This window comes from Meriones unguiculatus, chromosome 1 (assembly GCF_030254825.1).
Source record: "Meriones unguiculatus strain TT.TT164.6M chromosome 1, Bangor_MerUng_6.1, whole genome shotgun sequence".
NCBI classification, from domain to species: Eukaryota; Metazoa; Chordata; class Mammalia; order Rodentia; family Muridae; genus Meriones; species Meriones unguiculatus.
In genome coordinates, this window is record NC_083349.1 from 58,478,296 (window position 1) to 58,505,917 (window position 27,622).

The 27,622-nt window shown below is 46.9% G+C and overlaps 1 protein-coding gene across 1 annotated transcript in view; it reads right to left on the minus strand.

The window, feature by feature from the left end:
* Positions 1-27,622, minus strand: part of Dnmbp (dynamin binding protein) — a 91,657-nt gene that overhangs the window by 46,357 nt on the left and 17,678 nt on the right. Inside the window, exons 2-4 of the mRNA XM_021644644.2 lie at positions 16,079-16,233; positions 15,264-15,386; positions 4,397-6,373 (exon numbers count right to left, since the gene is read on the minus strand). Of these exons, the coding sequence (XP_021500319.1) occupies positions 4,397-6,373; positions 15,264-15,386; positions 16,079-16,223 (2,245 nt within the window). The 5' untranslated portion in view covers positions 16,224-16,233. The remainder of the gene's footprint in view (positions 1-4,396; positions 6,374-15,263; positions 15,387-16,078; positions 16,234-27,622) is intronic.

Sequence of the window (27,622 nt, forward strand, 5' to 3'; positions counted from 1 at the left end):
CGTCTAGAATATCAGAGATCACTTTAGCGTAGTGAGTACACAGTTGTTCGTTTTAAGCCATCTTCCAATCGTTAGTCTGTTGGCTTCCGTGAGCCTCAGGTCACACCCAATGTTTTGATGAAAATATTACTTTCCTTAAAGACATACTCTGACCTCATTTCCAAGTCATCATTAAAAAGTCACTCTGAGAATAGGGTGTGGCAGCACGCACGCCTGCTCTCCTAGCACGCAGGGAGGCTAAGGCAGGAGAATCAAAAGTTGAGGTCAGGGGCTGGGGAGATGGTCCAGTTGGTAAGAGGGCTTGCTGCCCAAACATAAGGACCTGAGTTCCAGTCCTCAACACCCACTTTAAACAAACAAATGAGCCCAGCCTAGTCACGTGGGCCTGTAACCCCAGGGCTGCAGGTTTGTGTATACGTGTGATTGGGAGTTGAGGGAGGGGAGTAGGCTGAGGCAGGAGGATTGCTGGGACTTGCTGGCCAGCTGGCCTAGCCAAACACCGGTGAGTTCCAGGTTCAGTGAGATAAAGCAGGAAGTGGTAGGCAGGGCTACCTGACACCCTCCTCTGATTTTGGAATGCATGTGCCTGGGTATACACATGTGCATACACAGGTATACACACACACGCACATACACACACACACACACACACACACCACACTCAAAGCCAGCCTGGATTATACAGTGAGACTGCGTCTCAAATCAACACTGTGAGTGGCTCTTGTTGATCTCTTTCCTGACATTACATTAGCGACTAGAATGGCTAGCTAGAAGCAAGGTTTGTGACACGTGGGCGGCTGACTCACTGTAGTGAGGGCGAACAGTGGGGTTCTGGCACTGACCCACACTGAGAGAACCCTGTAGGTGTGATTCAAAGGCTGCAAGACAGGAAACGTGACTAACAGAGGCCAGTGTCAGAAGGCTCACTAGAGTTTCAGACGGGCACACATGAGCGATAGCATGAGTGTACCTTCTTACTAATCAATGTGAGCCCATGCTTGGCTCATACCAAATGCCAGCATTTGATGAATGAAGAATGCATGCTCACGAACAGATGTCTATGTGTCAAATTCAGGTCTGTGAGCCTCTCCGAGAGATGGAAAAGGACCCTGAATACTAGAATGAGCCTCTCCCAGGGCACCACTCAGGGGCTCTGACAGGAACTTCAAATGTAACAAGCTCTAAAAAAAAACCCAAAAGTCAGCATGGTGGCACACACCTTGGGTCCCAGAACTCTGGAGGCATATGGAACTCTACGTTCGAGGCCAGCCTGGTCTACAGAGTGAGTTCCAGAATTGTCAGGGCTACACAGTGAAGCCCTGTCTCAATAAAACACCAAAACAAAGAAAAAAAACCCCAAAAGTTGGAGGACCGACTCTCTTGTGTTTGCTGCCCAGGGAGCCATCATATTTCAAGGCGTGGTGCTTTAGATACGGTCCCCGATTTGTTGGCCCTCAACCCATTTGACTAGACACTCCATGAGGCAAACAACAGTTCTAGAGCGCTCACCACTCTATACCCTGCTCAGCGAAAGCTTCAACTAAACCAGTTTTTCTAGGTGACACTGGCTTGACCTGAGTCCATAACAGATGACACGGCCCTTCCCTGACCCATGACAGTCTATAACTACCTCTTACTGCTCTCTCCGTATGATAACGTGAAAGTGTGCATTTGTAAGCGTATACACTCATGGCCCTGCATGTTCAGAACAGCAATTCACACTTAGAAATACAACACATAACAGCAAGCTTACTTATGGTTTATGCAAACTTTGTAACTGGAATCTCACAACTGCCTGTAACTACAGCTCCAGGGGATCTGAAGCCTTCCTCTGGCCTCCAAGGGCACTTACAATCATGGCATAATGGCATAGCCTCTCTCTCACACACACACAAGCACACAGAAACAGAAATAAAAATACATGTTAAAAAAATAGTTCCATTAAGTCTCGGCATCTTTGAACCATGCACCAACTATTAAACAATGATGTTACCATATAAAAAGAAAATCTTTTCTTGTTTGTTTTTCAAGGCAGGGTTTCTTTGAGTAACAGCCCTGGCTGTCCTGGAATTCACTGTGTAGACCAGGCTGGCCTCGAGCTCACAGAGATCAACCTGCCTCTGCCTTCCGAGTGCTGGGATTAAAGAAATCCTGAGGCCTTGAGAACTACTGACAGGCAGCCATCAGATATAAAAACAAAACGGAACAAAGAGTCAAACCTGCTATGGAGCGCCCTCATGACGTCATAGGCCAGGATCCCAGGAGCAGCAGCCGCAAGAGAGCTGCGTGGTCTGCACAGGGCTGGACATTTTGCTGCATTAACTGTCCGGTGAGCAACCGGGCAGCTCTGCATTGGAAGCCCTCGGGACCCAGGAGTCCAAGCTCAAAATGACAGAAGCGAGTCACCAAGGTGGCTGGAGTTCCCAGCACTCAAGTGGCTGAGGGATGATGAAGCACCTGTTCTGTGGCTCGTGGACAAATCCTCTCTTCAGCACAGGAGACCAGGGCCAGTTACACTGAACTTACCCTAGGACCCTTCCTGTTGCCTCATCCTGGAACTGCGCTATATTCCTTGGCATATTTCAGATGGAGGTTTCCTTACTTTCTCAGTACCATCTGCTTTCTGTCTTTCTGAAAATGACTCAATTTCAGGTCTTCCATTAATACTTTCTCTTAGTGAATCCTTAAAAAATTATGTATGTATAATCTATCTATCTATGTATGTATCATTTATCTATCTGTCTGTCTGTCAATCTACTCATCCATCCTATCTATCTATTCATTCATCCATCAACTATTTTGCCTGAATGCATGTATACGTATTGTGTGCATGCCTAGTAGCCTTGAAGACCAGAAAAGGGTGCTGGATTTCCTGAAAGTGGAGTAACAAAAGGTCTGAGCCACATTGTGGATGCTGGCAACCAAACCCAGGTCCTCTGTAAGAGCAACAAGTGCTTGTAAACACTCCAGCCTTTAATGGAATTTTAAAATTATACTTTCTGCACTCTGTTTTAGAGGTCTAAGGTTGAAAGGGAGATAAGTCTGTGTCCTTAACCCAGGCTCTCTTAACCATTCTTCTGTGCTCTTCCTCTTTTTTCCCTGAGACGGGACCTAGTTATACAGTCAAGATTAGCGTTGAACTTGTGACAATTCTCCTGCCCCAGCCTCATGAGGACGCAGATTGAAGGCACATACCATTATGCTAGTGCCACTGTATATAATATTTCTCCCGTGAGTCTGATGAATAAGAAGTCTCCAGAGGGAAAGGGGAGATGGCTTCAAGAGCTTGCTGCATAAGCACAGGAACTCAATCCCTAGCACCCAGGTAAAAAGTCAGGTGTCGGGCACGTGCCTGTAATCTCAGCACTGGGGAAGCACAGGCAGGCGGGGCTCACTGGCCAGCAGGCACAGCCTAACGTGCAAGCTCTAGGCAAGTGGTTCTCAATCTGTGGGTCATGAAAAGGTACCCAAATATCCTATATATCAGATACTTAGGTTATGATTCATAACAACAGCAAAATTACAGTTATGAAGTAGCAACGAAAAGAATTTTATGGTTGGGGTCACCACAACATGAGGAGCTGTGTTAAAGGGTCGCAGCATTAGGAAGGTTGAGAACCACTGCTCTAGGCCAATGAGAGACCCTGTCTCAAAATATACAAGGTGACAGCGGTTGAGTGACAATACCCAAAGTTGACCTCTGACCTAAACACACGTAAGCACACATCCATGCATACCTACACATATACCTGTACATGCCTGCAGGTACACCACACACATGCACACACACATCTTTGGAGACTAGCCATTGCATATGCATTTTTGAATGTACAAGGTGGGAAGCAAAAGGCTATAATAGTGAAAAACAACAGCTTAAACCTCAGCTCTCTTGGCAGGGTATTTAATGGCTCCAGGTCTTAATTTTTTCCCTCTATAAAGTGGCCACTTGAACACTTCCTATATGTACTCCTAAGACGGCTGTGAAGCCTCTGTGCGAACAAATGGTAATTACGCATTTTTTTTCTAACAAGTATGAAAAACAAGCTATTACTACTGAAATATGGCCTCTGATCATACAAATCCAAGTTCTACTTTTCTCAGGAGACTTGGCTTGGCAAACTTCAGTTTCTTTTTAAAACTCATTAAGAATGACTTGTTTAGGGACTTCCTGTCTGCGGTGCACCGTGTCAGCCGAGTGCACACGCCTGCGGCTGGTTTCTCTGAGCAGCAAATGGACTCAGAGGACACCTCGGTCATTGATACGGCATGCCAGGGCACCTAATTAGGTGACTGAATGAGGAACTGGGTAATGGGCCTGTAGGTCTCTGACGGTCAGGAGGTTTCTCTCATAGCGAGGCCCTCACCGAGCCTCGGTGCCAGGGTTAGGGCCACTTACCCCTCAGCTGCTGCAGCTCCAGGTTCAGGCTCTGAATGGTGCTCTCGTAGAACCTGAGGTTCTCAAGCATCTCTGCCCTCAACAGTTCGTCTTGCTTTTCCTCTAACATCGCATTCAGCTCTCCCTGAGCCCTGGTGTACATGTCCAAGTCGTGTTCCACGTCCTGAATCCTCAGCAGCACAGAGGGGCACAGAGGCGCTGGGCTCTTCTCCTCATGCTCAGAGCCCTCCTCTGGGGTCTCCCAACCCGGATGGGCACAGGAGGAGGCTGGGGGCTTGGGGGAGGCTGCGCTCATCCTCTGCTGTGCAGAAGGAGGCAGGGGAGCTGGGCGGGAGGGCCTCACGGCTAAGGGGGGTGCAGGTTTTGGTTTTGGGCTCTGGTCAACCACCAAGTGGGGATAAATGGGGGTTGGGGTACAGGGTCTGGGTGGTGGTGGCCTCAGGGCCTTTCTCCTCTCGGGGAGATCCTGTGAGGGCGCTGACTTTGAGGAGCCTCTGACTATGTCCTTCTCTGAGTTGAAGTCCAGGATTGAAAAGCGGCGCACGATTTTATCTGGCTCCGTGTTGGGCCCTGACAGGCTCTTCTCAAACTCTATCAGCTGTTGGGTCAACTTGGAATCCAGGTCGATGATGTCCCCCTGTGGCCCCGTGGTTGTTTCTGTGGCAGGCCCCTTGTCTGGAAGCCCAGGCCTCCTCTCTGGTCTCCCTGGGGCAGTGTAGAGGCTGGAGGCGTTTTCTGCAGAGGTCTGGTGCTTCTGAGCATAGCTGGCTATAATGGGGTGGCAAAAGTGGCTAGGTCTGGCTATCCTGGAGGCCGTGAGGGAGGAGGCCCTGTGAAGGTGGGGCGCTGGCTTCTGGAGGGACCTACCCTGAGCACACGTCCTTTTGGGAGGCAGGCTGGAGTAGTCTCGAGGCCTGGCTTCCAGGGGGAGAAGCTCAGAGAACAGGTCTGAGTGTCGGTGGCTCCCTCCCGTTGTTAAATAATACTGGTTCTTCTGCACCTTGGGATAAAAAGGTTCCTGAGGCTGGGAAGAAACACCATTGACTCTCTCCGAGGCGTCGGCTACAGAAGGGTCTTTAGCGAGAGGCCTTTCAAGATCCACACCTGGGGAGCTTCCTGGGTCGTCTCCATCCTGACCAGAGTTCTTATCCACAACACAGTCAGGGCCCACGTAATCTAGAACAGGGGTTTGCTCGGAGAGACCATAGTCAGGCCTTTCTGCTTCACAGCCCTGTGGTTCGTGTCTTGCTTCCTCCACCTCTGGGCTCCCCAACCCATCCACAGAGCCTTCAGAGTTCTTGCGGGGGCTGCCTTCCTGGGGCAGGGCGGCGGTTTCCTCTGTCCTGGCGCTAGGACATACCTTCACAAAGCGATGGGGAAAGATGCCCGTCCTGCCCTTCAGACGTCCTTCCAGCCAGCCATCCTCCAAGGTCCCCAGAATTCGAATTTTATCGCCTATGTCAAAATCCAACTCATTCGGCTCCAGGGCTTCGAACCTGTAGAGGGCAATCCCATAGGTGCCCGTCGGGTGGTCGTCCTCGTCTGCCCCACTCTCCACCCCTGGAGAGACGTCTGCTTCACCGTTAACAACACAGTCGTCTCCACTTCCGGGATCCGCCGGCTCGCCCACCGTCCTTAGGGGCCCCAGCAGCTCCACAAAACCTTCTGGGAAAATGCCCCTTCGGCCCTCTAACTCTCCTTCAAACCAGCCTGGCTCGGGAACTCCGATGATGGTGATCACATCTCCCTCCCTGAAATCTAACTCCTCATCCAGCTGGGCAGAAAGGCCCATGAGGGCCCGGGCTTGCCCCATGGCGTATTCCGGGGCCTGGAGCGGCTGGGAGTGCCAGTGTCGGCTCTGGGAGGACAGGCAGAGCTCACGCACACACGAGGACGGGAAGAAGCCCCGCGCGCCCCAGCAGCTTCGGCCCTGCAGCCATCCTGCCGCGGGAGTGCCATCGAGAATCACCAGGTCTCCTGAGGAGAGAGAAGCAAAAGTCAGGACCCTGGCCCGAACCCCAGGGAGCAGCTCTGTGACCAGTAGTGCAGCCGCCTTTTCGTCATCGGTGAGCAGGACTGTACTGTGTGACCCCGGCTGCCGCCACGGTCCCCCTGCCTCAGCCTCCTGCGCGCTAGGCTTGCATGTGTATTCGTGAGGATTCTCTCCTTCTGCTATAGCGCTCGGGTTGCTGGGTCTGGCAGCAGGTACCCTTACCTGCTAGCCGACTCGCTGGCCCTATAATAAGACCTTGGAAAAAGTTCCAGTAACCAGCTCTTCCATTTTTGCAAATAACCAGTGTTTCAGGTTATCTTCACAACACAGAAACCCAAAGTTACATTCGTCTTAGTGTTTAGATTTAACCACAGTTTTAAAAACACATTCCATGGGTCAATAATCAATCGTTTTATAACAATCGTTTGATTATGTAATTATGGATATTCGTTTTGCGGATTATAATTTTAATCTTACTTATATCTCCCCCCCCCCCCCCCCAGTGCACGGGTCAGCTCTGCACAGAGCCGCCTGAGGGAAGGACAGGGACAGCAGCGCATGGCTCCCCGTCAAACACGTTGGAGGGTGAGCCATCTGTTACATTCTTGACTTCTATACGCTCCTGAGCCTTTAAAGGAGGTTTCTTTGTTTTATTTTATATGCGTTGGCGTTGGCCTGCATGAATGCCTGTGTACCAGATGCATGCAGTGCCTAAGAAGGCCAGAAGAGGGAGTCAGATCCCTTGGAACTAGAATTACAGGAAGTTGTGAGTCATTGTGTAGGTGCTGGGAACTGAACCCCGGTCCTCTAAGGGCAGTCAGTGCTCTCTCTCAGCCTCGTTCTTGATTTAAAAAAAAAAAAAAAGTGTGTACTATCTTCCCAAGTGCACGAGTGCTTTAGTGACTGCCCTTCTCTTTTGTTTCTCATGGGTCTGAGGTGTTGCCTTTTGCATGGTGAGCGCTCAGAATCCATTTGCTGCTGATGATTATTCTTCAGCCTCAACTCCCAAACTCATCTGTACTCTCCTGCATCTAAAGTTGGCTCCCAGAGCTAGCTTCCTTGTATCCTCTAATTTCTTCTACAAAATATTTCTTCTACTTATTAATTCTCTCCACTAATACCCTAGCCTAGTCTAATTCCCACTATCTCCCCTTTTAAATTTTACCCCAAACATTATCTCTTCAAACCTATAGAATGATTGTAAATCATTTTAATTCTTTATGCCAACTTTACCATATCCTTTTGCTCAAATTTTAGCCATGAGACACCACAGCCTGTTGCTCTCCGATTTCTTCCCTAATGAAATCTGGTTTTCTAAGATAGGCTCTCACTCCAGAGCATGGGCTGGCCTGAAACTCGTGTCAATTCTCCTGCCTCAGACTCCCAAGTGCCAGGAATAATCTTATTCTTATTGTCTGAAATCAATAAAACACATTTGTTCTGCGCATACTCTGTAGAAGTTTTTTACCAGCACACCAACAGGCCGCTATTTTGTTTTTGCCCCACGAGCTGGGGCTCAGGTTTCAGTCATCACCTTCCACTCTCCAGCCATCCTTCCCCATCTCACCCATGATAGGAGACCCAGTCTCACACAATGGGTGGGGAGGGAGGTTACTTTGTTTTGCTTTTGAGATAGGGCATTCCAGGCTGCAATCCTCCTGCCTCAGCCTTCTAAGTTCTTGGATTAAAAGCATGTACTGAACTCCCTACTGAACTCCAAATCATTACTATTGTTTCTCCCGGCCTGAAACCTCAGCAGTCCACCTTAAAGCACCTTAGAAACTCATGTCAGCTTGGTGGCCATCTGGGGTCTACCAAAGAAATCTCCACGTCCCTCCTCAGTCCTGGCATTTGTTCACTGGCATAGCGTGCGCACCTGACCTAACATTTTAGACTTAGAGAGAGATACTTCATCATGCTGTGCTTAGGGTTTTAGAGACACCTAAACACAGTGTCCTGACCTCATGTTTCTGCTGTCCCTAATTTATGAACCCATACCCACTGGCCAAAACCTTGAGTCCTGAGAATTACAAGTGTCCCCTCCCCTTCCCCATGCAGGCCACAGAGGAAAGCCACTGGTGACATGACTGCTCAGACACAATAGGTCTCTTGGTGAATAGGAAAATCAAAGCATGCCACAACTCCCACGCTGCTGGCGTCGAAACGCCTGGCTCCCTTGCGCGGCAGTGACAGTGCTCTCTGTTGGGCAGACCTCCATGAACTTGGACAATAGGGCTTGTTTTCCTCCCTGTTCCAACACAGCAGTTCTGATGAGCTTCATTTCCGGCCAGACTGTCACTCTGCTGGTTAGTCCCAGATAATAAAGGTGGATTTTCAAAACAAAACAAGACAACGTCCCCTCCCCACCCCCAACACACACAATTCAGATGCTGTTTTACTTTAGTTCAACCCCCTCCACCTTACATTTTTTATTTTGTTGATTTTTCCCTCCTACCTGGTTACTGCCATCATTTTGCAGGTCTAACTGTGACTTGGGTCAGTTTTGGGGGTGAGCTGTTGCTTGGCTGGTTGGTTTGGTTTCTCTGTTTGGATTTTGTCTTCCAAAATCTCTCATTTTAATTAGTCAAGCAAGCTATGCCCCTGGAGTCCTGCCTGGGTAATTTTTTAGGAATGGAAGATGCTCAGTGGTTCTAGACTTGAAAAATACCAATATAAAAACATTTCTGGAATGGTGGGACCAAGTTTGGGAACAGGAGTATGGAAACTGCGGTGACCCTCAGGGTTAGTCTGGCCTTTGGCTCAAATGTGATCACCCCCACCATACTGCTTGATTCTCTGGTTGCAGCTTTTCTTTGACTGCGAAGTGGATTACAGGAGGAATGTGGGTCTTGTTAGACTCTGATACACACAGTCCGGCTGTGCAGGGTCAGCTTCTTCCTTGACTCCACTTGTGGCACTAACTGCCCAGGGGGCTGTGTGCTTTGTACAGACCACATATTTTATTTAGGTTCCCACAGGAACCAAATGTCCTAACACTTCAACTCATGGCGTTAACATTTAGGGTTCTTGTGCTGTGACTGATAAAGGTCAGCCAGCAACTTACTTATAACTTATCACTTTAATAGGCCTTTTGAGAGGAGGCAGCCTAGAAGTGCAAGCTTCAGACAGTCCTAAGCATTTTAATGCCCAAAATCAACCTGTAAGCCCCAGAGGCCCAGGAACCAGGTAACTTCCTGGAATGCTGGGAATTGTAGTTCTTGGGAAATAACCTAGCCTAAAGGGAAAGTACTGTGGCCTATAGGTTTATACTTATAAGCTCCTACAACACCTGGATCAAGGCCATTCCAGCTGGGAAATTCCTGGGAATGGTCTTGACCAAAGTCCATCTCTTGTTCAGTACTTACTATTTAATAAAACTTACTTTAAATTTGGCCCAAAATGGTAGAGTTGGCTTTTCTGGTGAATCCAAGGATTACCACATTCTGTTATATAAGGAAATGATGGGCGGTATCCCATAATCTGTCTTAAATCTCCTGATCATTTATCTTTTCCTTGCGATATTATTTTTCCTTTCCTTTCTTTCTTCTCTTTTTCTGCTTCACCTTTTGTTTTCTATAGTTTATTCTTTTTTGGACAGCTGATGACTAGCCACTCATACTGACTCTTCTAGAAGATAGTTTTGTTTCTGAACTCAAAACAAAGAACAGTCCAAAACAATTGAGAAGTGTCAGGAAAGGGGGGAAGGGTGACACCTGCTGGAAGAAATTCTGGCACTCCGACTCCAGGTAGACTCTGGGGAAATATCCTGCACACACCAACAGGATGATGGCGCAAACAGGCCCAGGCATGTCAAAACTGCAGAAGCCACAGGGGGCTTCTCTCTGCCTGGTTATATCTCCACCGGTCCTATCATGCTCTGAGGGAGATGTAGCATCCTCTCCAGCTTTTACACAAGGAAACTGGGTCTGAGAGTTTCAAATAACTAGCCCAGCATCACAATGACTATGCAGCAAAGATGGATTTCTATCTAGGGCCGTCAGCATTCCTATCCTCTAGGCCGTATTACCTGCTTTTAACATACTGCTCATAACACAAACACAAAACTTTTCTCTTTCGGCGATTTGTACTTTTCTTTTGTGTGTGTGGATGTATTATTGCTTGCCTGGATGTCTGGGTACCATGTGTGTACAGTCCCAAAGAGGACAGAAGAGGGAGCTGGATTCTCTTCAATTGGAGGTACAGGTTGTGAGCCTCCACGTGGTTACTGGGAATTGAAGCTGGGTCCTCTGGAAAAGCAGCCAGTGGTCTTAACCACTGAGCCATCTCTCCAGCTGCTTAGCAATACTTCGTAAGTATAATAACAACTAAAAAGGCAGTGTGGTAAAATACAACAGGGCTCTCACGTAGCCCAGGCTGGCAGTGTGGCTGAAGATGGCTTTCTGCCTCTGTCTCCTGAATGCTGGGGTTAGTGACTGAATCAAGCACCCTACCAACTCAACTACACTCTCAGCACCCCAGGACTCTTTAGTCTCTGGGTCTCCAAAGTTTTCAGTACACAGAGGAGAAGCCACACCACTGCTTGTTTCCTTGTCACCATGACACACACGCTAGAGTTATCTGAGGGAGGGAATGAGTGAGAAACTGCCTCATGAGATCAGGCAGTAAGGCAGTAAGGCACTAGGGAGTGATAGGGGAGGGTCTAGACCATTTCAGGTGATGCTATCCCTGAAATGGTCCTGGATTCTCTAAGAGAGCAGGCAGAGCAAGCCACAAGGAGCAAGCCAGTGAGCAGCACCCCTCCACGGCCTCTGCATCAGCTCCTGCCTCCAGGTTCCTGCCCTGTTTGACTCCCTGTCCTCACCCCCTTCTATGATAAACAGTGCTTTAGAAGTGTAAGCCAAATAAACGCTCTCCTCCCAACTTGCTTTTTGGTGGTGGTGTTCTGTCACAGCAATAGTAACCCTGACTAGGACAACTACATTGAAGGTTCGGTTCCTAGAGACAGATCAAAAAGATACCACAGGGATCAGGATTAACAGTAATAGAGGGCAGGGTTGAAGGAATGCATATTCTCCTCATGAGCCGATTTCATGGCAAATTCTCTTTTGGTTTAATGAAGTAGAAGAGCTGTCTTGAGGCCTAGGCTCAAAAAAAAAAAAAATCAGTGAACCTTAGACTTGTATCTGATAAACTGTGTGTGGTTTAAAACAATACTTCATTTTGTAGTAACTTTGCTTCCAAGTAGCAAAATTAATTGTTACTGATGTGATGTGCCATATATATATATAATCTCAGTGTGTCAAGTTCCACAGAAAGGGACAAGGTTCCTCATCCAAGAAAGCTTGCCTTTTCAAATCAGAAGCCACAGTAAACCTTGAGATTTTCCAGGTGTGGAATGGGAGTGCTCATTAGTCATCTCTTCCTAGTCCTTTCCCCTGGGTATTTTCTGTCCCTGCATCTTCTTCCTGGACTCCATAAAGCTTTTTAGGGTTAATAGGTTACGAGGAATCAAGATTAAACTTACAGATTCCCAGGCTGAGGATCCAGCTCAGCAGTTGAGAAAACATTCTTACTCCCACAGAAGACTACAGTTTGGTTCCCAGTGCCCACCTGGCAGCACACAACATCTGTAACTCCAGTTCCAGGGGATCCAGTGCCCTCTTCTGGCCTCTGCAGGCACCAGGCATCCACATGGTGCACAGACCCAGACATAGGTGAAACACCCACACATGTATGTTTTTGTTTGTTTGTTTTTTAATTAAGATGTACAAATTCATCTGGGCAAAAGTGGCACAAGCCTGAACTCCCAGCACTTAGGGAGGCAGAGGCAGGTGGATCTCTGTGAGTTTGATGCCAGTCTGGTCTACAAAATGAGTCTAGGACAGTCAAGGCTACACAGAGAAACCCTGTCTTGAAACACCAACCAACCAACCAACCAAACAAACAAACAAACACCCCTACAGATTCACGGCTGGAGAAATAGCTCATTGGTTAAGAGTGCTTGCTGCTCATGCAGAGGATCAGGGTTCCATTCCCGATGGAACTAACATCCTCTTCTGACCTTCACAGGCACCTGTATGCAGGCACACAGATGCACAAGTGACAGCTGATTTGGGGCACCTGACCTGACTTACTCTTGTTTCAGGTGACTCCTGGCTAAAAGGTCTTTGTCTCCTGGAGAATCTCTAAGAGGGCCCTGGAATTCAGGTAGATTTTAATTTCAAAGCCAGTTCAGAACGCCTCAGATGAGTCTTCTCAGAGCTGGCTTCAGCAGGAAAATAATTGCTTTTTAAATTTTTGAATCCTCAGACTTGACCATACAACATATAATGTTAAAGCAAAACTAATTCTAGCAGCTAACCACTCAGATTCTTCATAATATTAACTACACACCGTATCTTTCCACATAGCCCCTCCCTCGACCTGCTATTTTCACCAGGAGCCAGAATTGAGATGGAACATGTCCACGCTAGAGCTGGAAATGTGACTTGGTGGCAGAGTGCTCGCCTCACTGCCTAGTGTGCCCATGGCCCTGGGTCCAGCTCCAACACCGAAACAAACAAACATGTGCCGCTTACATCCTGTGGCCATGCCGCTTACATCCTGTGCACGGTTCAGAGAGCACAACAGGCTCTTGTCCTTTTTCACCCTACCTGGGGAGGCCAGCCCTGGACTCTAGACCTCCCCTGAGCTAGCTATGTGCAGAACAAAGAGTCTGCTGTGACCTCACGCTCTGCACTGACTTCCCAACACTGGTTAGCAAGAAGTCTACAGAACAAAGGGAGAGACTGAGGACATCCTAAGCAGGTATGAAACTCCCCAGACAGGTCTTGAGGATGAACACAAAAAATAAACAGACAAAAAACTCCAATATTCTTTTCCTCTCTGACTAGGGGATAGAGAAGTTTACCAGATCTCCATTCTCCACTCTGTGTGTATGTGTGTAAAAGAATTAGGCCCATAAGCCAGGCTTGGTGGTACATGCCTGTAATTCCAGAGGGGAGGCAGAGAAAGGCGGATCTCTGTGATTTTGAGGCTAGCCTGGTCTACAAGGCAAGTCCAAGAAAGCCAAGGTTAGACAGAGAACCCCTGTCTTGAAAAATAAAAAACTGGGGCTAGAGAGATAGCTCAGAGAATAAGAGCACTGTCTGCTCTTCCAGAGGTCTTGACTTCAATTCCAAGCACTCACATGGTGGCTCACAGCCATCTATAATGAGATCCGGTGCCCTCCTCTTGCCTGCAAGCGTACATGCAGGCAGAATACTGTATAAATAATAAATAAATTAAAAAAAAATAAAAAACCAAAATAAACAAACAAAAAGAATTAGGCCTGTGCCTTTAGCATCACCCTAAAAGAACAATTACAGAACAAACACTCCAGCTGGTAAGACCCTCTATTTTGATATGATAATTGAGTCATCACAAAACTGGTGGATCTCGAGCCTCAGTCTGCAGCACTAATGCCCTGTGTTTGTGTACAGCAGTGTGGACTTAACCAGGTGGATGTGTGGAGATGGCTTCCTGTCCATCTTTGGAAGTCCATGCCTATTGCAGTACAATGTGAGAAATACTTGAACCACCCTGGGGGTGGGGCCAGTAGCATCTGTTTAAAAAACTGGTTCTTATGAGAACTTTCACATTATCCAATGAAATCACAGCCATGCATTTCTCTCTTATTTATCATATCAAAATTACTGTTTCCCTATTGTATATTAGTATGATGTAGTGGAAGTTTTGGTTCCTTTAAAAGCTCAGTTATGTTATGTAAATATGTTCTTTTTTTTAAGTCCCAAGGATGGGATATGGGACTGCCTTAGTTTATCCACAGCTGATAACTGCCTTGTGTGGGGCGTGGTCTTTGCCAGCTGGTAACAGCCTCCTGTAACTCAAGAGTGCATTGTCTTGGCCAGCTTCAAATAGTGGAATTCTGAGGACTCTGAGAGGGTATAAATACAAGATTCCAGAGAGAGGCTTCGAGGAGACGGAGGAGGAAGAAGGCTGCTTGTTCATTCCACTGCTGCTGTTTGCTGTCTGCTGTTGCTCAACTGTTAGACATCATGACGACTGAGATTGGTATTTTCCCAAAGAGCCAATTACCCTAACCAGCAGGAACTAAGTCAAAGAGGTCTACGTCCCGTTCAGTTCTAACCTTCTTTCTTTCCTACCTAGGGTCGGGGGTTGGAAGAAAGGTAGAAGCTTAAGGAACCACAAATAAAATAGACTTAAAAACAGGCGCTACAGTAAATAGCAATCTTGTCAGCAAAACAAAACAAAACAAAACAAAACAAAAAAAAACACTGGACTTAGGATACACTGACAAGTTGCTGTCCTGAGGCCACACTTCTTACCCGTAGCTAAGAGCCTTTAGACTGCACTGTTATGTCTAGTGCATAGTTACTAACACTCTCGGTGTTGAAGATCAGATTCAAATACTGTTGCAGGGGCTGAGGAGAGGGCTCAGCAGCTGAGAGCGTGTACTATTACAGCTCATCCACACCAGGCAGCAGCAGACCAGCCCATGGCCTCTTCCCCCCTCCCCAGATACCCGCACTCAGGAGCACATATTCATAGTCCTCTCTCTCATAATTAAAAATAAAAATAGATGGGGTGGTGGCTCATGCCTTTAACTCCAGCATCCAGGAGGCAGAAGCAAGTGAAGTTCTGTGAGTTTGAGGACAGCCTGGTCTATATATGAAGTCCCAAGCAATGGATTATGTAGTGAGACTCCGTCTCAAAAAACATAAACTCTAAAACACCACGAGAAAACACCATGAAAATTATCACTACCAGCATAAGGCCTCACTCTGACCCTCATCACGCTGTGTTATAATCTCTGCAGAGATTAATTGCAGTGTTGGCATCTTTAACAGACCCTGTTTGCAAGGTTCTGCAAACCTCTGATGCCCTGCTTACCTCGATGGAGGGAAAGACTATTCAGCTCTCGAGATGTGAATTCGCAGATGCAAACAAACAGCCTCTCTCCCTCTTTCAGACTGGGAATTGTCACAATCTCCACAAAACTGCTGGGAAACTGTCCTGAAAAAATGGAAGCACACAGGTTAAACACAGAGCGTTCTTTTCATCCCTGTCAGTGTCCGTTCATTTCTCTTCTGCGTCCATTTACAAATCCTGAATTGAAAACTGACTTAATGCTAAGAATGAGAGGATTTGCTGTGGAAAAAGTACAAGGTCCAAAACGAGATGTATGCAGAGGACAGAGAATGGAACTCGAAGGCATTACTGGGCCAGTGAGGTGGTTCGGTGCACACGGACAGGGGCCGGGCTCTCTGAGGGCAGGCGGTGCTCTTCGCCACCCGGGTACCTGTCGAGTCCCCATCCCATCATTCTCAAAGCAACAGCAGATCTGACGGTGTGGAAAGCACCAGTTTCTGGCCTCCTCCCCACCCTGCCTTGCACGACTTTGTCCTCTGCAGCCCGAATGGACCGTTCAACCACTGGTGCCGTGTGTCCTCAGTGCTCCGTGTCCCCTTCATGTCAGGGCCACTGGGCAAGCAATTCCCTCTAACGCTCGCTCATAGGTTTCATGTGAACAGAAGCGTCAAGTCTGCTAGAAAACATTTCCCCAAAGTTGGTGGGTGTTCACGGCACCTGCTCCCAGGACGGCATCACATGCTCCAACCCAGACAGCACGTGTCCATCGAGGACTAAGTTAATGTAACTGCGTGTCGTGTGGTGGAAAGGTCTGCCATTCATCACATGTCTCTTACCTGTAACATCTTCCTTCTTTCCTAGAAGCCAAAATTCATCCACCACGGCCAACACCTCAATAATGTCCCCCACAAAGAGTGGCAGTTCCTCTGAGACGCTCGGGCAGAAGTCAAAGATGGCTCGGACCACAGAACCAGCCTCCATGATTCCCAGCCTGGGAAGGGAGCCCAAAGATGAGAGAACATCAATACTTGAGACATTTAAACCTGTTTCTTGAAAACCTAAAACTTAAAATGTAAATGTAATATAAATACAATATAAAGTATAAAAATATAAAGTTGTTTCTTTAAGAAGAATAATTTCACAGCTGGGAGCCTTTAATCCCAGCACTCGGGAGGCAGGGGTAAGCAGAGGTTGAGGCCAGCCTGGTCTATAGAGCAAGTTCCAGGACAGCCAGGGCTACACAGAGGAAACCCTGTCTCGAAAAACAAAAACATAATAATAATAATAATAATAACTTCATGTATTTTCACTTGATTCTCTGTGTAACTCTAGAATTGAAAACAAGCAACAATAACAACCAAAAAACTAACAGCAAACCCAAAGTATAGAGACATAAAAGATTCAAGTCAGGGAACGCTGGTTTTCAAAGTGCCAGGGGAGGAAGGGAGGAAAGGAACTGGCATTTGAACATGTTTCAAGTTCTAGGTGATGTGATACTTTTAAGATACAGTATTTAAAAACCAAAGACTTTACATTACATACAGCATTTTATCCATTTCCCATGGTAAGCGTAAGAGTAGGACCACGAGGCTCCACAAGTTTAGATGATCTAATTTGTCCAAGGACACATAGTCAGCAGCAGGAATGGGTCTCAATGGGGCATTCCATGCAAAACAGCACAGCACAGTCTGATGCCAGAAGCAGGGGCAGGACTCACACACCACGGCTTAAAAGCCACAGAAAAACGGAAGTCCATGAAGAGGATGAGGAAGAGCTAGAGTTGGCGTCTCCAGGGCACATTTAGTACCAGCAGGCCAAGCTTTTGTTTCTGGTTCGAAAATGCCTGTGGCCTGCCTTGCGCTGTCACAATGGATGATGGGTCCATTGCTCCTGTGTGTGTGGGGGGGGCGCGCAGCTGGTGAGCTAAGGATGTGTCTACACACTAGAAAATAAGGGCACAAGGGGCCTGTGTGTGTTTACCTGGGAATACTCAGCCATGATCAGACCAACATTCTACAGATGCCTTCCCAGGAGTATCAGGGGCCAGCTCAAGCTCTCCAGGCTGGCCAGGGCCCAAGCGTTTCTTTATTCTCCTCAAAGACTCACTGGGTATTGCTGAAGATGGAGATTTTTTTTTTCATCTCACGTATGACTAACTTCATCAAAATGCACCAACTTAGGCCAGTGAGTGGCTCAGCTGATGAAGGTGGCCGTCACCAAGCTTGTCAACCTGAGTTAGAGAGCCAGGGGCTGGAGGGGTAGCTCAGCAGATATGGGTTGATTCTCAGCATCCTTGTCAGGTGACTTAAAACTGCCTGTAATTCTAGCTTCAGGGAATCCAAAACTCTCTTCTGGCCTCTGGGGTACCATACACATGGTACACCCACACACCCACACCCAAACACACACACACACCCCTTAAGAAAAGAAACACCCAATTCCTGCACGAAATGATGTCTTCTGACTTGCTTACACCTATATACAATGTATACATAAATATTTCAAAAGAACCAAATGTCTAATGGAAAGACAACGAGATAGTTGTAACTGTTGTTTCTAACTTTCACTGATGTGAAAAATGCAGGAAGCATCTAACAAATAGTGCAGTATATTGATATTTTAACCATGCTGCACAATTAAATATTATACGCTCGATTTGTACTGTTGGGTCTGTATTACAGGATTTTTTTTTTCAATAATGAGATGACTATCGACACACCAAAAAGGAGAAGTGGCTACTGTATTCCCTGCCCCCTTCTTACCACAGGCTTTCTGCTTTTGCGTTTTTTTTTTGTTTGTTTGTTTGTTTTTTTTTTTTTGTACTCTGGAGAGAACCCAGGGCCTCATGCATGCTAGACAAGAGCTCTACTATTGAGTATGTATTAAAACATCTAATTAGGGGCTGGAGAGATGATTCAGTGGTTCAGAACACTGGCTGCTCTTCCAGAGGTTCTGAGTTCAATTCCTGGCAACCACATGGTGGCTCCCAACCCCCTATGATGTGATCTGATGCCGTTTCCTGGCATGCAGGTGCATATGCGAATAGAGCACTCATATACATAAAATAAACAAATCTTTTCAAAATAAAACATCTAATTGGCTGTGCTTGGTGGTGCACACCTTTAATCCCAGCACTCAAGGGGCAGAGAGGAACGCAGATCTCTGAGTTAGAGGCCGACTGGTCTACAGAGTGAGCTCCAGGTAAGCCAGGGATATATAATGCAAACCTGTTTCAAAGGCAAGCAAGCAAGCAAACAAACAACAGACAAAAAGCAAATCTGATATTTATATAAATATAGTCTGAAGAGGTAGCACAGTGTGCACGTAAACGCCAGGCTTCGCAGTGACAAAGAGCGAAGTGCTCCTGTCCACCAGCTTATTGGCCCCGGACACATCATGCCAGCCTCCACGACCTGAGAAGGGAAGATACTAACCCTTCCGCAGCGATCACCGCGGGGATGACTGTAATGATAAAGACCCACGACCAGTATTTACAGTGCTTCCTCATGCCACGCGCCGTCCTGGGTTCCACACCGCTGACTCACGGTGACCCTGCCTGCGTACTACTGCTTCCCACTTGGCAGATGAGGACACGGGTTCAAAGAGGTGATAAACTCTGTCTAAGTCACAGCCAGAGTGGGAATCCCAATCTGTTTGTCACCAGAGCCTTACACAGTATGCCGTGAAGGTGCAGAGGACATGAACGGGTTTCAATAAACACTATACAAATAGTAACAAATAGCGGCTTCTCAATAAACTTTAGTGCTTCTTATAAGCCATTTCCATAACTAGCTACAAGTTCAAAGCTGTGCCACTGATCACCCGAGAATAAACACTTCAAAACTTCCTATTTCAACATGGTCAATTGAATTTTGACCGATGTTTAAGAATAGACACATGGGTATAAATCCCAGCACCCTAGAGGCTGAGGCAGGGGGATTCTGAGACCTAGACAAGTGTAAGCTTTGTAGTCAGACCCTGTAGTAAAAAAAGCAAAACAGGACATCTTGTGCATTCCTGGCATCGTCCAAAGATACTCAGTGAACGTGGTTTCCTCCGCTGCCGGAAGCAGGTTTATCGCTGAAGTCATACAGTACTGTGCTGCACATAGCTGCAGTCCTAGACTGTGACAGACCCTCAGGCCTTCCCCTCTTGGCTCTGGCCTGCTTCTGTGTCCAGCTGATCTCATTTATCAGGTTCATTTTTAAAAAAGATTTATCTATTTTTATTCTATGCATATGGGTGTTTTGCTTAATGTAGGCTTGCAAACTGCATCTGTGCATATGGGTGTTTTGCCTAATGTAGGCCTGCAAACCGCATCTGTGCCTGGCACCTACCAGAGGAGATGCCAGATCCCTGGGACAGGAGCTACATAAGGTTGTGAGCTGTCATGTGGGTACTGGGACTTAAACCTGGACCCTCCGGAAGAGCCGCCCGTGCTCTTAACCTCTGAATTATCTTTTTAGCCACCCTACCCTTTTTACTTTGATTATTTTTGAGACTGAGTCTTACTGTACAGCCCTGGGTGGAACTTGCTTGTAGACAAGGCTGGCCTTGAACTCGGGGATCTGCCTGCCTCCCAAGTGTTGGGGCTAACGGCGCACACCACTATTCCCGGTTCAGCCCACACTCTAGTTTGCTGTTTGCAAGCTACAGCACCAGCATTACTAAAAGTTCCCAGATGAGTAAAAGTAAACCAACTCTGGATGGCAGGCTGACACCCTCCCCAGGGGGAGAGGACACACATTGGCACTGGAGGTTTCGACAGTTTCCATGTGCTCTGTGGCCCCTTTCTTACTTTCTGGCTGTCTTCGAGGCATCTGAAGCCGCGAGATGTCAGATTTCTGCAGAAGGGTAGTGACCAACCATTTTTTAAAAACAGAAGACCAAGCATATTTGGCAAATCTCTCAGCCATCCATGTTATTAAAACAAGTCCCCAGGATCAGGCCAAGATGGACATAATTCTCCAGTACGTTTTCTCAAAGTTCTCACGGTCTGACTAAACATGGGGCTCGTCCTCCGAACTGTTAAACAAGGAACTAGCCTCGGAGCCGCTGACTTCTTGCACGTTAGTCCTGTGACCTCAAAGAGTTAGCATGCCTCTGGGCACTTTTTCACGCTCTGGGGAAATGACTCACAGGCAGAGGAGAATCTGGCTCAATAAACTCTTTTTTGAGCCAGACCTTCTACTCTGCAGGCATGAGCGTGTGACCCCAAGAGACACACACCATAGAAAGGCACAGAAATCACAGCCTCCATGAGTCACCGGGTGGGGCTTGACGTCGCTGACTGTACCTAGGTGAAGGACAGTCTCTGGAGTTGTCTCTGCCCTGTCCACACCCTATGGAGCTCCTCCTGTCACCCACGCTGGGAATATTCTAGAAGCCTGAAAGTTTGTTTCAAAACTTAATCATCGGTGCCTTCTGTGAGCTCTTCCGACTCCAGATGGGGTTTGCAGAAGCAGCTAAAGACAGATGGGCAGAGGGGAAGCTGGGGAGACCACTGTCCGGCAAGCAAGGTGGCAGGGCCATGGGGAAGATGCAGCACCCCGGCCTTCGTACCAGTGAGCACTCTCCTCTGAAGAGCTGCTCTGCGTTTGAAAGACGAATATCCTCAGAAGGATGATTCTCCAAACCCTTTTGGAAGGTAAACTCCCAAGGAGTTTGTGAAGGAAGCGGTTTTGCCTGTTTGTCTGCGGGTCTGCAGCAACACGTGCGTGGGAAAGCTTACGTGGCTAACGGAAGCTGGCGTGTGTGTGTGTGTGTGTGTGTGTGTGTGTGTGTGTGTGAAGGGTAAGTGGGGGGAAACATGAGCCCTCCAGGTCTCGAGTGGGTACCTCAGGCTTCCTCATTCTGAACAGCCCAAACAACACCAAGATTATGGCTACCATCCGAGTGCCACATGCACCAGCCTGAGCCAGGAGCCGGCACCATCCACTGCACCGTGGGCAGAGGCTCAGATCCCAGCACCACCTCCAAGTAATTCACCCAGACTCCTCAGCTAACAAACGGCTAACCTCGACCCAGAGTTTGCGCCTGTGGGCTGCTAGGCTCATGGTCTTTGTACTAAAAACATCGCTTTCCTTAAATCACATCTGTCTTTCCTTCAAAACCCACCAAACCATCACCCCTTTTTCGTTTCTTCAACATTTTGTTAGGAAAGGTGTCAGGCACTGAGATAGGAAGAATTTTACACTCACCGCCAAGGTTATATCATAATATGTGAACGCAGGGGCTTTCCCATATACTCTCTGGCCCTTATCCATTCATCATTTGTTATTTTTATGTATTTAAAAAAATAAAATAAAAAATGCCCACCAAACTTGAGCATAGGCATCTTAACCAGAATTCTTCGCTGTTGTTATTTTTAATCTTTTAAAATTATTTTTATTGTTGTTTTATATACACAAAGATTTTATTTTGTAGTCTAGGCTGGTCTTGAACTCATGGCAATCCTTTCGCCTCAGCCTCCCAGTGCTGGGGTTACAGGTACTCGCCACCACACCCAGATCTATGCTTGTTTATTGCTTTTTTCTTAAGACCCTTCTCCTCTCGGCCAAAATCACAATTCTTTTCTGCCCACTAAGACGTTAGTGATTAATCTTTTCCTAAATTTCAATTTTTTATATTAGTTGCCTAGAATTTAAAATCTTGTTTTCTATAATTTATTAACATGGTCAACAAATATTTATCTCGCCAAACAGAGTCAGTCAATGCCCAGGCAAGATAAAAATTCGGCTCCAGTGGGCAGACCAGTCACGGGACAGCCTTTAACACAGTTCTTGAAACAGTGCTCCTCAGAGCATGGTGGGGCTGAGCACAGGGTTGAGACTCCTCTCTGCAGTGGTGAGCAACCCAACCTCCATCCCAGAGAGGCTTCCTGCAGAGAGCAACCCAAGCACAGAAAAGCTCAGGCACCTAGCATTGGTTCTCAAACTGTGGGTCGCGACCCCAAAAGGTTGCATTTCAGCTACCCTGCATATAAGAGATTTACATTGCGATTCGTAACAGTGGCAACATTAGTTATGAAGTAGCAATGAAGTAATTTTATGTTTGGGGGTCACCACACATGAGAAACTGTATTAAAAGGGCCTCAACATTAGAAAGGTTGAAAACCACTGATCTGGGGGGATGGTCTGTCCTATGTCTGCTGTGACTGTGTGTGTGTGTGTGTGTGTGTGTATGTGCTGTGTGTGCTGTGTGCTGTGTGTGCAAGTGCGTATGCACACGTGTGTGTACATGTGCCAGAGACAAGAGGCTGCAGTCAGGTATCCTATATTTCAGACTCTTTTTTACATGTTATTTATTTATCTGTGTGTGTGTGTGTGTGTGTGGTATGTGTATGTATGAGTACGCTCGTGCCACAGGGCATATGGGAGGTGGGAGGACAACGTGCAGGAACCACTTCTCTCCTTCCAGCATGTGGGTTCTGGGAACATAACTCAGGTCATCGGGTTTGGTCACACACACCCTTACCCTCTCCACCTGATCTTTTGAGACAACGTTTCTCTCTGAGCCTGGAGCTCACCAATTAGGCTAGACACGCTGGCCAGCAAGCAAGCCCCCTGAACTCCCACCCCACGTGCTGGGGTTGCACATGCACGCCACCACCCTGGTTTTTAGGTGGTTGATGGGGATGGGGACTCAGTCCTCATGCTTGTACGACAGGCCCTTCACTGACTGAGCCGTGACCCCTGTGCATATTTTAACATTTATCCTGGGCTGAGCCCTCTTAACTCAGGTTGGCTCTAATGGCATTGCCAGGACATTCAAGATGTGTAGGAGATAGGCTAGTCCTGGAACCCAAAAAGCTTAGTCTAGTCGCTCCTGGCCGTCCTGTCCCAAACATGTTCTAAGGACTCTAATCTTGGTGATTCAAAACACAGTGCACTGCAGTCATTATGAGTTCAAGGATGGCTCTGAAGCATAGGCCCGTCTTGGAGGGGCACGGGAATACTGGCACAATAAAAACATGGCAGTTGAGCGAGAAGCTTTCTAATCATATGTCTTTAAACTTGTCTGGGGGCTGGAGAAAAAGTTCCGCAGTTGAGACCACTGGCTGCTCTGGCAGTACCGAAGTCAGAATGCCAGCACCCCTGCCAGGTGGCTCACAGCCACCTGGAACTCAGGTCCAGAAGATGTCATATGTTCTTTTGGCCTCTTAGACACCTAAGAGGTATGCAGACACGCAGACATACAAACAAACACATACACACAAATAGATTTGGACCAGGTGTGGTGGCACATTCCTTTAATGCCAGCACTCAGTGAGGCAGCGGTAGTCGAATCTCTGTGAGTTTGAGGTCAGCCTGATCTACGTAGTGAGTTTTGGGACAGCCATGGCTACACAGAGAAACCCTGTCTCAGAAAAACAAAAACAACCCAAAACAACAGGACCCCTGTTTGGCCACATTTAATTTTTTTTAAACTTTGTTCCATACCACTTGAGACACCCAATAGTTCTATTCAGTCAGAACAGTCTAACTGGGGCGAAGGGTGTGGCTCAGGAACGCACACAGGGCCCTGGCTGGGCTCTCCTGCCTAGACTCACTTCTTTGTGTCCATGCCATTTCTTTTACGCACAGCACACATTTAAATACTTCCCACCACTGTTTCCTCCAAATGATGCCCATCTCTCCTGGGTAACGCCCTCCAGCCTCTACATTTCCACTCCCACAGACATGTTCGTACATCATCTTAAAGATTGTGACATTAGATTGGGCATGTAAACACTTTCTTTTTCAAATGCACACTGATCATGACTTTACTTAAAACACAGCAGACAATACTGCAGAAAAACATCGATGTGTTGGGTTCCAAACCCTGCATCTTCGATTTAGTCGGCAAAGACCACAATCAGCAAATCAACATTTTAGTCTTCCATGTATAAGCCAGACACACACTAAACTGTAACCAAGAAAAACACGTTCCTATTGTTTGAAAAACCAATTTAAGAGTAAGATTGAAAGAAAACTGTATCTTCTGTACTGATCTTCAATCAATAAAATAATTGGAAGTCCTTCCACAACGTTCCTTTTTACTTTATACTCAAGTTATTGGTTATTCTGTAGGATTTCATCGTTATAGCACTAAAAGGCAATTATTTAGGGAGGTGGCAGAAAAAGGAATGTATGTAAGGTTTTTTTTTGTTTTTGTTTTTGTTTTTTTAAAGGTACAAAAGCATAATAGTGTTTTAGGAAGACAAGAATTACTCAAGGCTAGCTTGTCCCACTGGATAAAAACAATGGATTAAATCCTGCACTCCTGTGTGTGACTCTAATGATCAAGGGAATGTAAAGCATTCTTAAGTCTTTGTTTTATGTGTGTGGATGTTTTCCTTGCTTGTACATATCACATATGCACCACAGCCCAGAAGAAAGTGAATTCCCTGGGCCTGGAGTTACAGATGGTTGTGGGCTGCCAGGTGGACGCTGGAAAGTGAGCCCAGGTCCTCTAGAAGGGCAGCCAGTGCACCTAACCACTGAGCCATCTTTCCAGCCCAGAACATGTGATAATTAAAGCTATAAAAGTAAAATAATGAAAATATTCAGAAATAAGATTTAACAACATGTCATGCAATTCAAGTATCCCTCAGCAGATGAATAGACAAAATGTGCTAAACATATGTAATTATTCAACCTTTTTTGAAGGGAAAAAAATAGTAACACCTACCACAGCATGGACGAAACTTGAAGATATTATATTAAGTGAAATAAGCCGACACAGGAACAAACACTGCAGGATTCACTTAGATGAGTGAAGTTCTCGGAGCAGACAGAGCCATAGAGACAGAAAGAATGGCAGTGTCCAGGGCAGGGAGAAGAAGGAAATGGCCAGAGAGCCAGCATTAAGTGGGTACCGCCGTTCAGACTGGGAACATGAGAAAGTTCTGGGGGCAGATGGCAGTGAATTAATAAAATGAAACTGTACACTTAAAATGTTCAAAACGATAAAGTTTAAGTAATATTCATTTACCACAATTAAAAAAAAACAACATGTTTAACATGTTATAAAATGTGACTGAATGCAAAAGAAGACCTGGAAGGCTCTGATTATTTTTAATAAACAACATCTCCACAAGTCTGGACACACTGTTAAAAATCTGAGCTCATGAGCTGAAAACCTTTACCCTGATACATGCTGATAACAGCCAGCTTAATGAGTAATTTCCCAGATGGCCTCTGGGGTAAAGGTCTGACCTGCGTACACTCTGCGGATACTCGATTCAGCCTTTCCAATTCTGTCCTCCAGCCTGCTCTTGCCCCAAGACAACCTCACGCACCAAATCCAAGTGCTTGCTGCTGGATTCCTGCTGGCTTCAAACCAATGGGATAGGACAGCAGAGATCTATAGGCAGAGGCAGGAGAAGTCCGGGTTCCCTCCCTGCTGGGCTGAGGTAATGCTGCAGCCGCATCAAACAGCACCTCCTGCTAGTCAAGTAATTATTCCAACCTGTGGCCCTGGAGAGGGTGGCTCCCCATCAGCCTTGGCGTAAAGTACAAATCTTTATTATTTTCCCTACACCGGCCTGTTCTAAGGTGGACTTCCTCAGATCCTCAGACTGGAGCATGCTCTCTGCTTCTGCTGGGCTCCAGGGCAACACAGGCCCAAAGGATTCCTAGAGCTCTCTGCATGGAGACCATACATGGAAAAGAATGGAAAGAATGAGGTCATTTCACAGTTCTACCACTGTAAATCCAAGTGAGAGAGAGAAAAACAACAAGGCCATCAGTTTTGAAGGTTTAAAAACACATTAGAGGTCTGGAGGGTGGCTCAGCAGTTAAGAGCATTTGCTGCTCTTGCAGAAGATACACGCTTGGTTCCCAGGACCCACGCAGTGTCACAGCTACCTGTAACTCTAGGTCCAGGAGATCCAGTGCCCTCTTCTGGCCTCCACTGATGGCACACATGCATATACATACAAGGAGAAACACTCAAGAGCACAAAATTTAAAACAGACAAACTTCAAAAAAAATATTAGTGCCTAGGCCCTTCCTCATTCTTTTGAGAATGAGCTAGTATATATATTCTCTCAGGAAGCATGGTGACACCATCTACATGTACAGCAAATTCTCTGAAGCAGTCTCCTTGACTGCAAGGCAGAAGCCTGCTGCTCCTCCCACTCCCACCCCCGCCCCCCAGTCTGGGAATGCTTTATGGAGGGAGATCTTGAGATTTCCCAACTTTTTAAACCGAATTCTCCAGGAAATATGACCTTCAGGGAATCCATTTTAAAGATGTCAGCACCCGCAGTGAGAAAGCTCTGGCCTCACAAGCCGCATTGTGTTTGTCTTTCCTGATAACACAGGCTGTGTAGCTTCTCCTCTGTGTGGAAGGATCAGAGGTGTCAGAAAATGAAGTCTAGATCAGCTTCAGGAAGGAAGGAAATGAGAGAAGCTAGGAAGACAGCATTTCCTCCCCTGCTCTGTGTCACTGGAGTTGGATGAGGCCACCAGGCGATTCCTTCAGGAACCACCCAGGGATGAGCAGGAAGAGTAAATGCTACAAATCATGGGGACCCCACTGGTGGGGAGGGGTGTCACACTGCTTTTCCTCAACACCAGCCCACCTCTAGTGAACTCAGGCTCTACAGCCTGTGGGACTTTGGGGAATGGAGGAACCACACTCTGGCTTGGAGGAGATGAGTATGAGAAAATTAAAAGAATTTGTGGCAACAACCTGCCCTAACAGTTCAACTGCAACAGACGTCACATCTCAACTTGTCCCAGGGAGAAAGGCAGCGTTTTCAGGACGGGGTATGTGGCTGAGCCTCTGTCAACCACAGAAGGGCCCTTTGGTCCTCAGGTTTGAAGTGAACACCATACAGGAAGACACCCAGGTCCCCTGAAAACTGTCCCGGCAGGCTTCCGTCTCACGCCCAGTGAGCTGACACTCCCCTCTCTTCCTAGTTTTAAAGTCTTTTTAAAAAAGAAACTGCCCCTATACCTTTACATCAGTTTTGTCTTTTGAACAAAACTGTGTTAACGGAGCGAGGCCCCATGATTAATGTTTTGAGACCTTCGCGCTTTAAGTCATTTATGGGGATTTTTTTTCAAGTGGCTTAATTTGGGAGTTCCTTAAGCATGCTCTCAGCCTGGCATTTCTTAAAGCATGCATGAATCTCATTTAGGAATACAGATTTTAAAACCACTGACTCATAACTATAGAGATGGGACAAGTCTGAGCTAGGCAGCTTAATGACACGTTCTAATCGATAGCTTCGCCATGGCACAGAGGTAACACACACAGAAATCTGTAAGGCAGGAGTTGCTCAAGTCAAGATGAAGGTGAAACTGTAAGGTGGCACTTCAGGGTGCGGCTAAGATAAGAGCACAGCGGACAAGTGAGAACAGGCATCCTGGAGACATTATTCAGGGGAG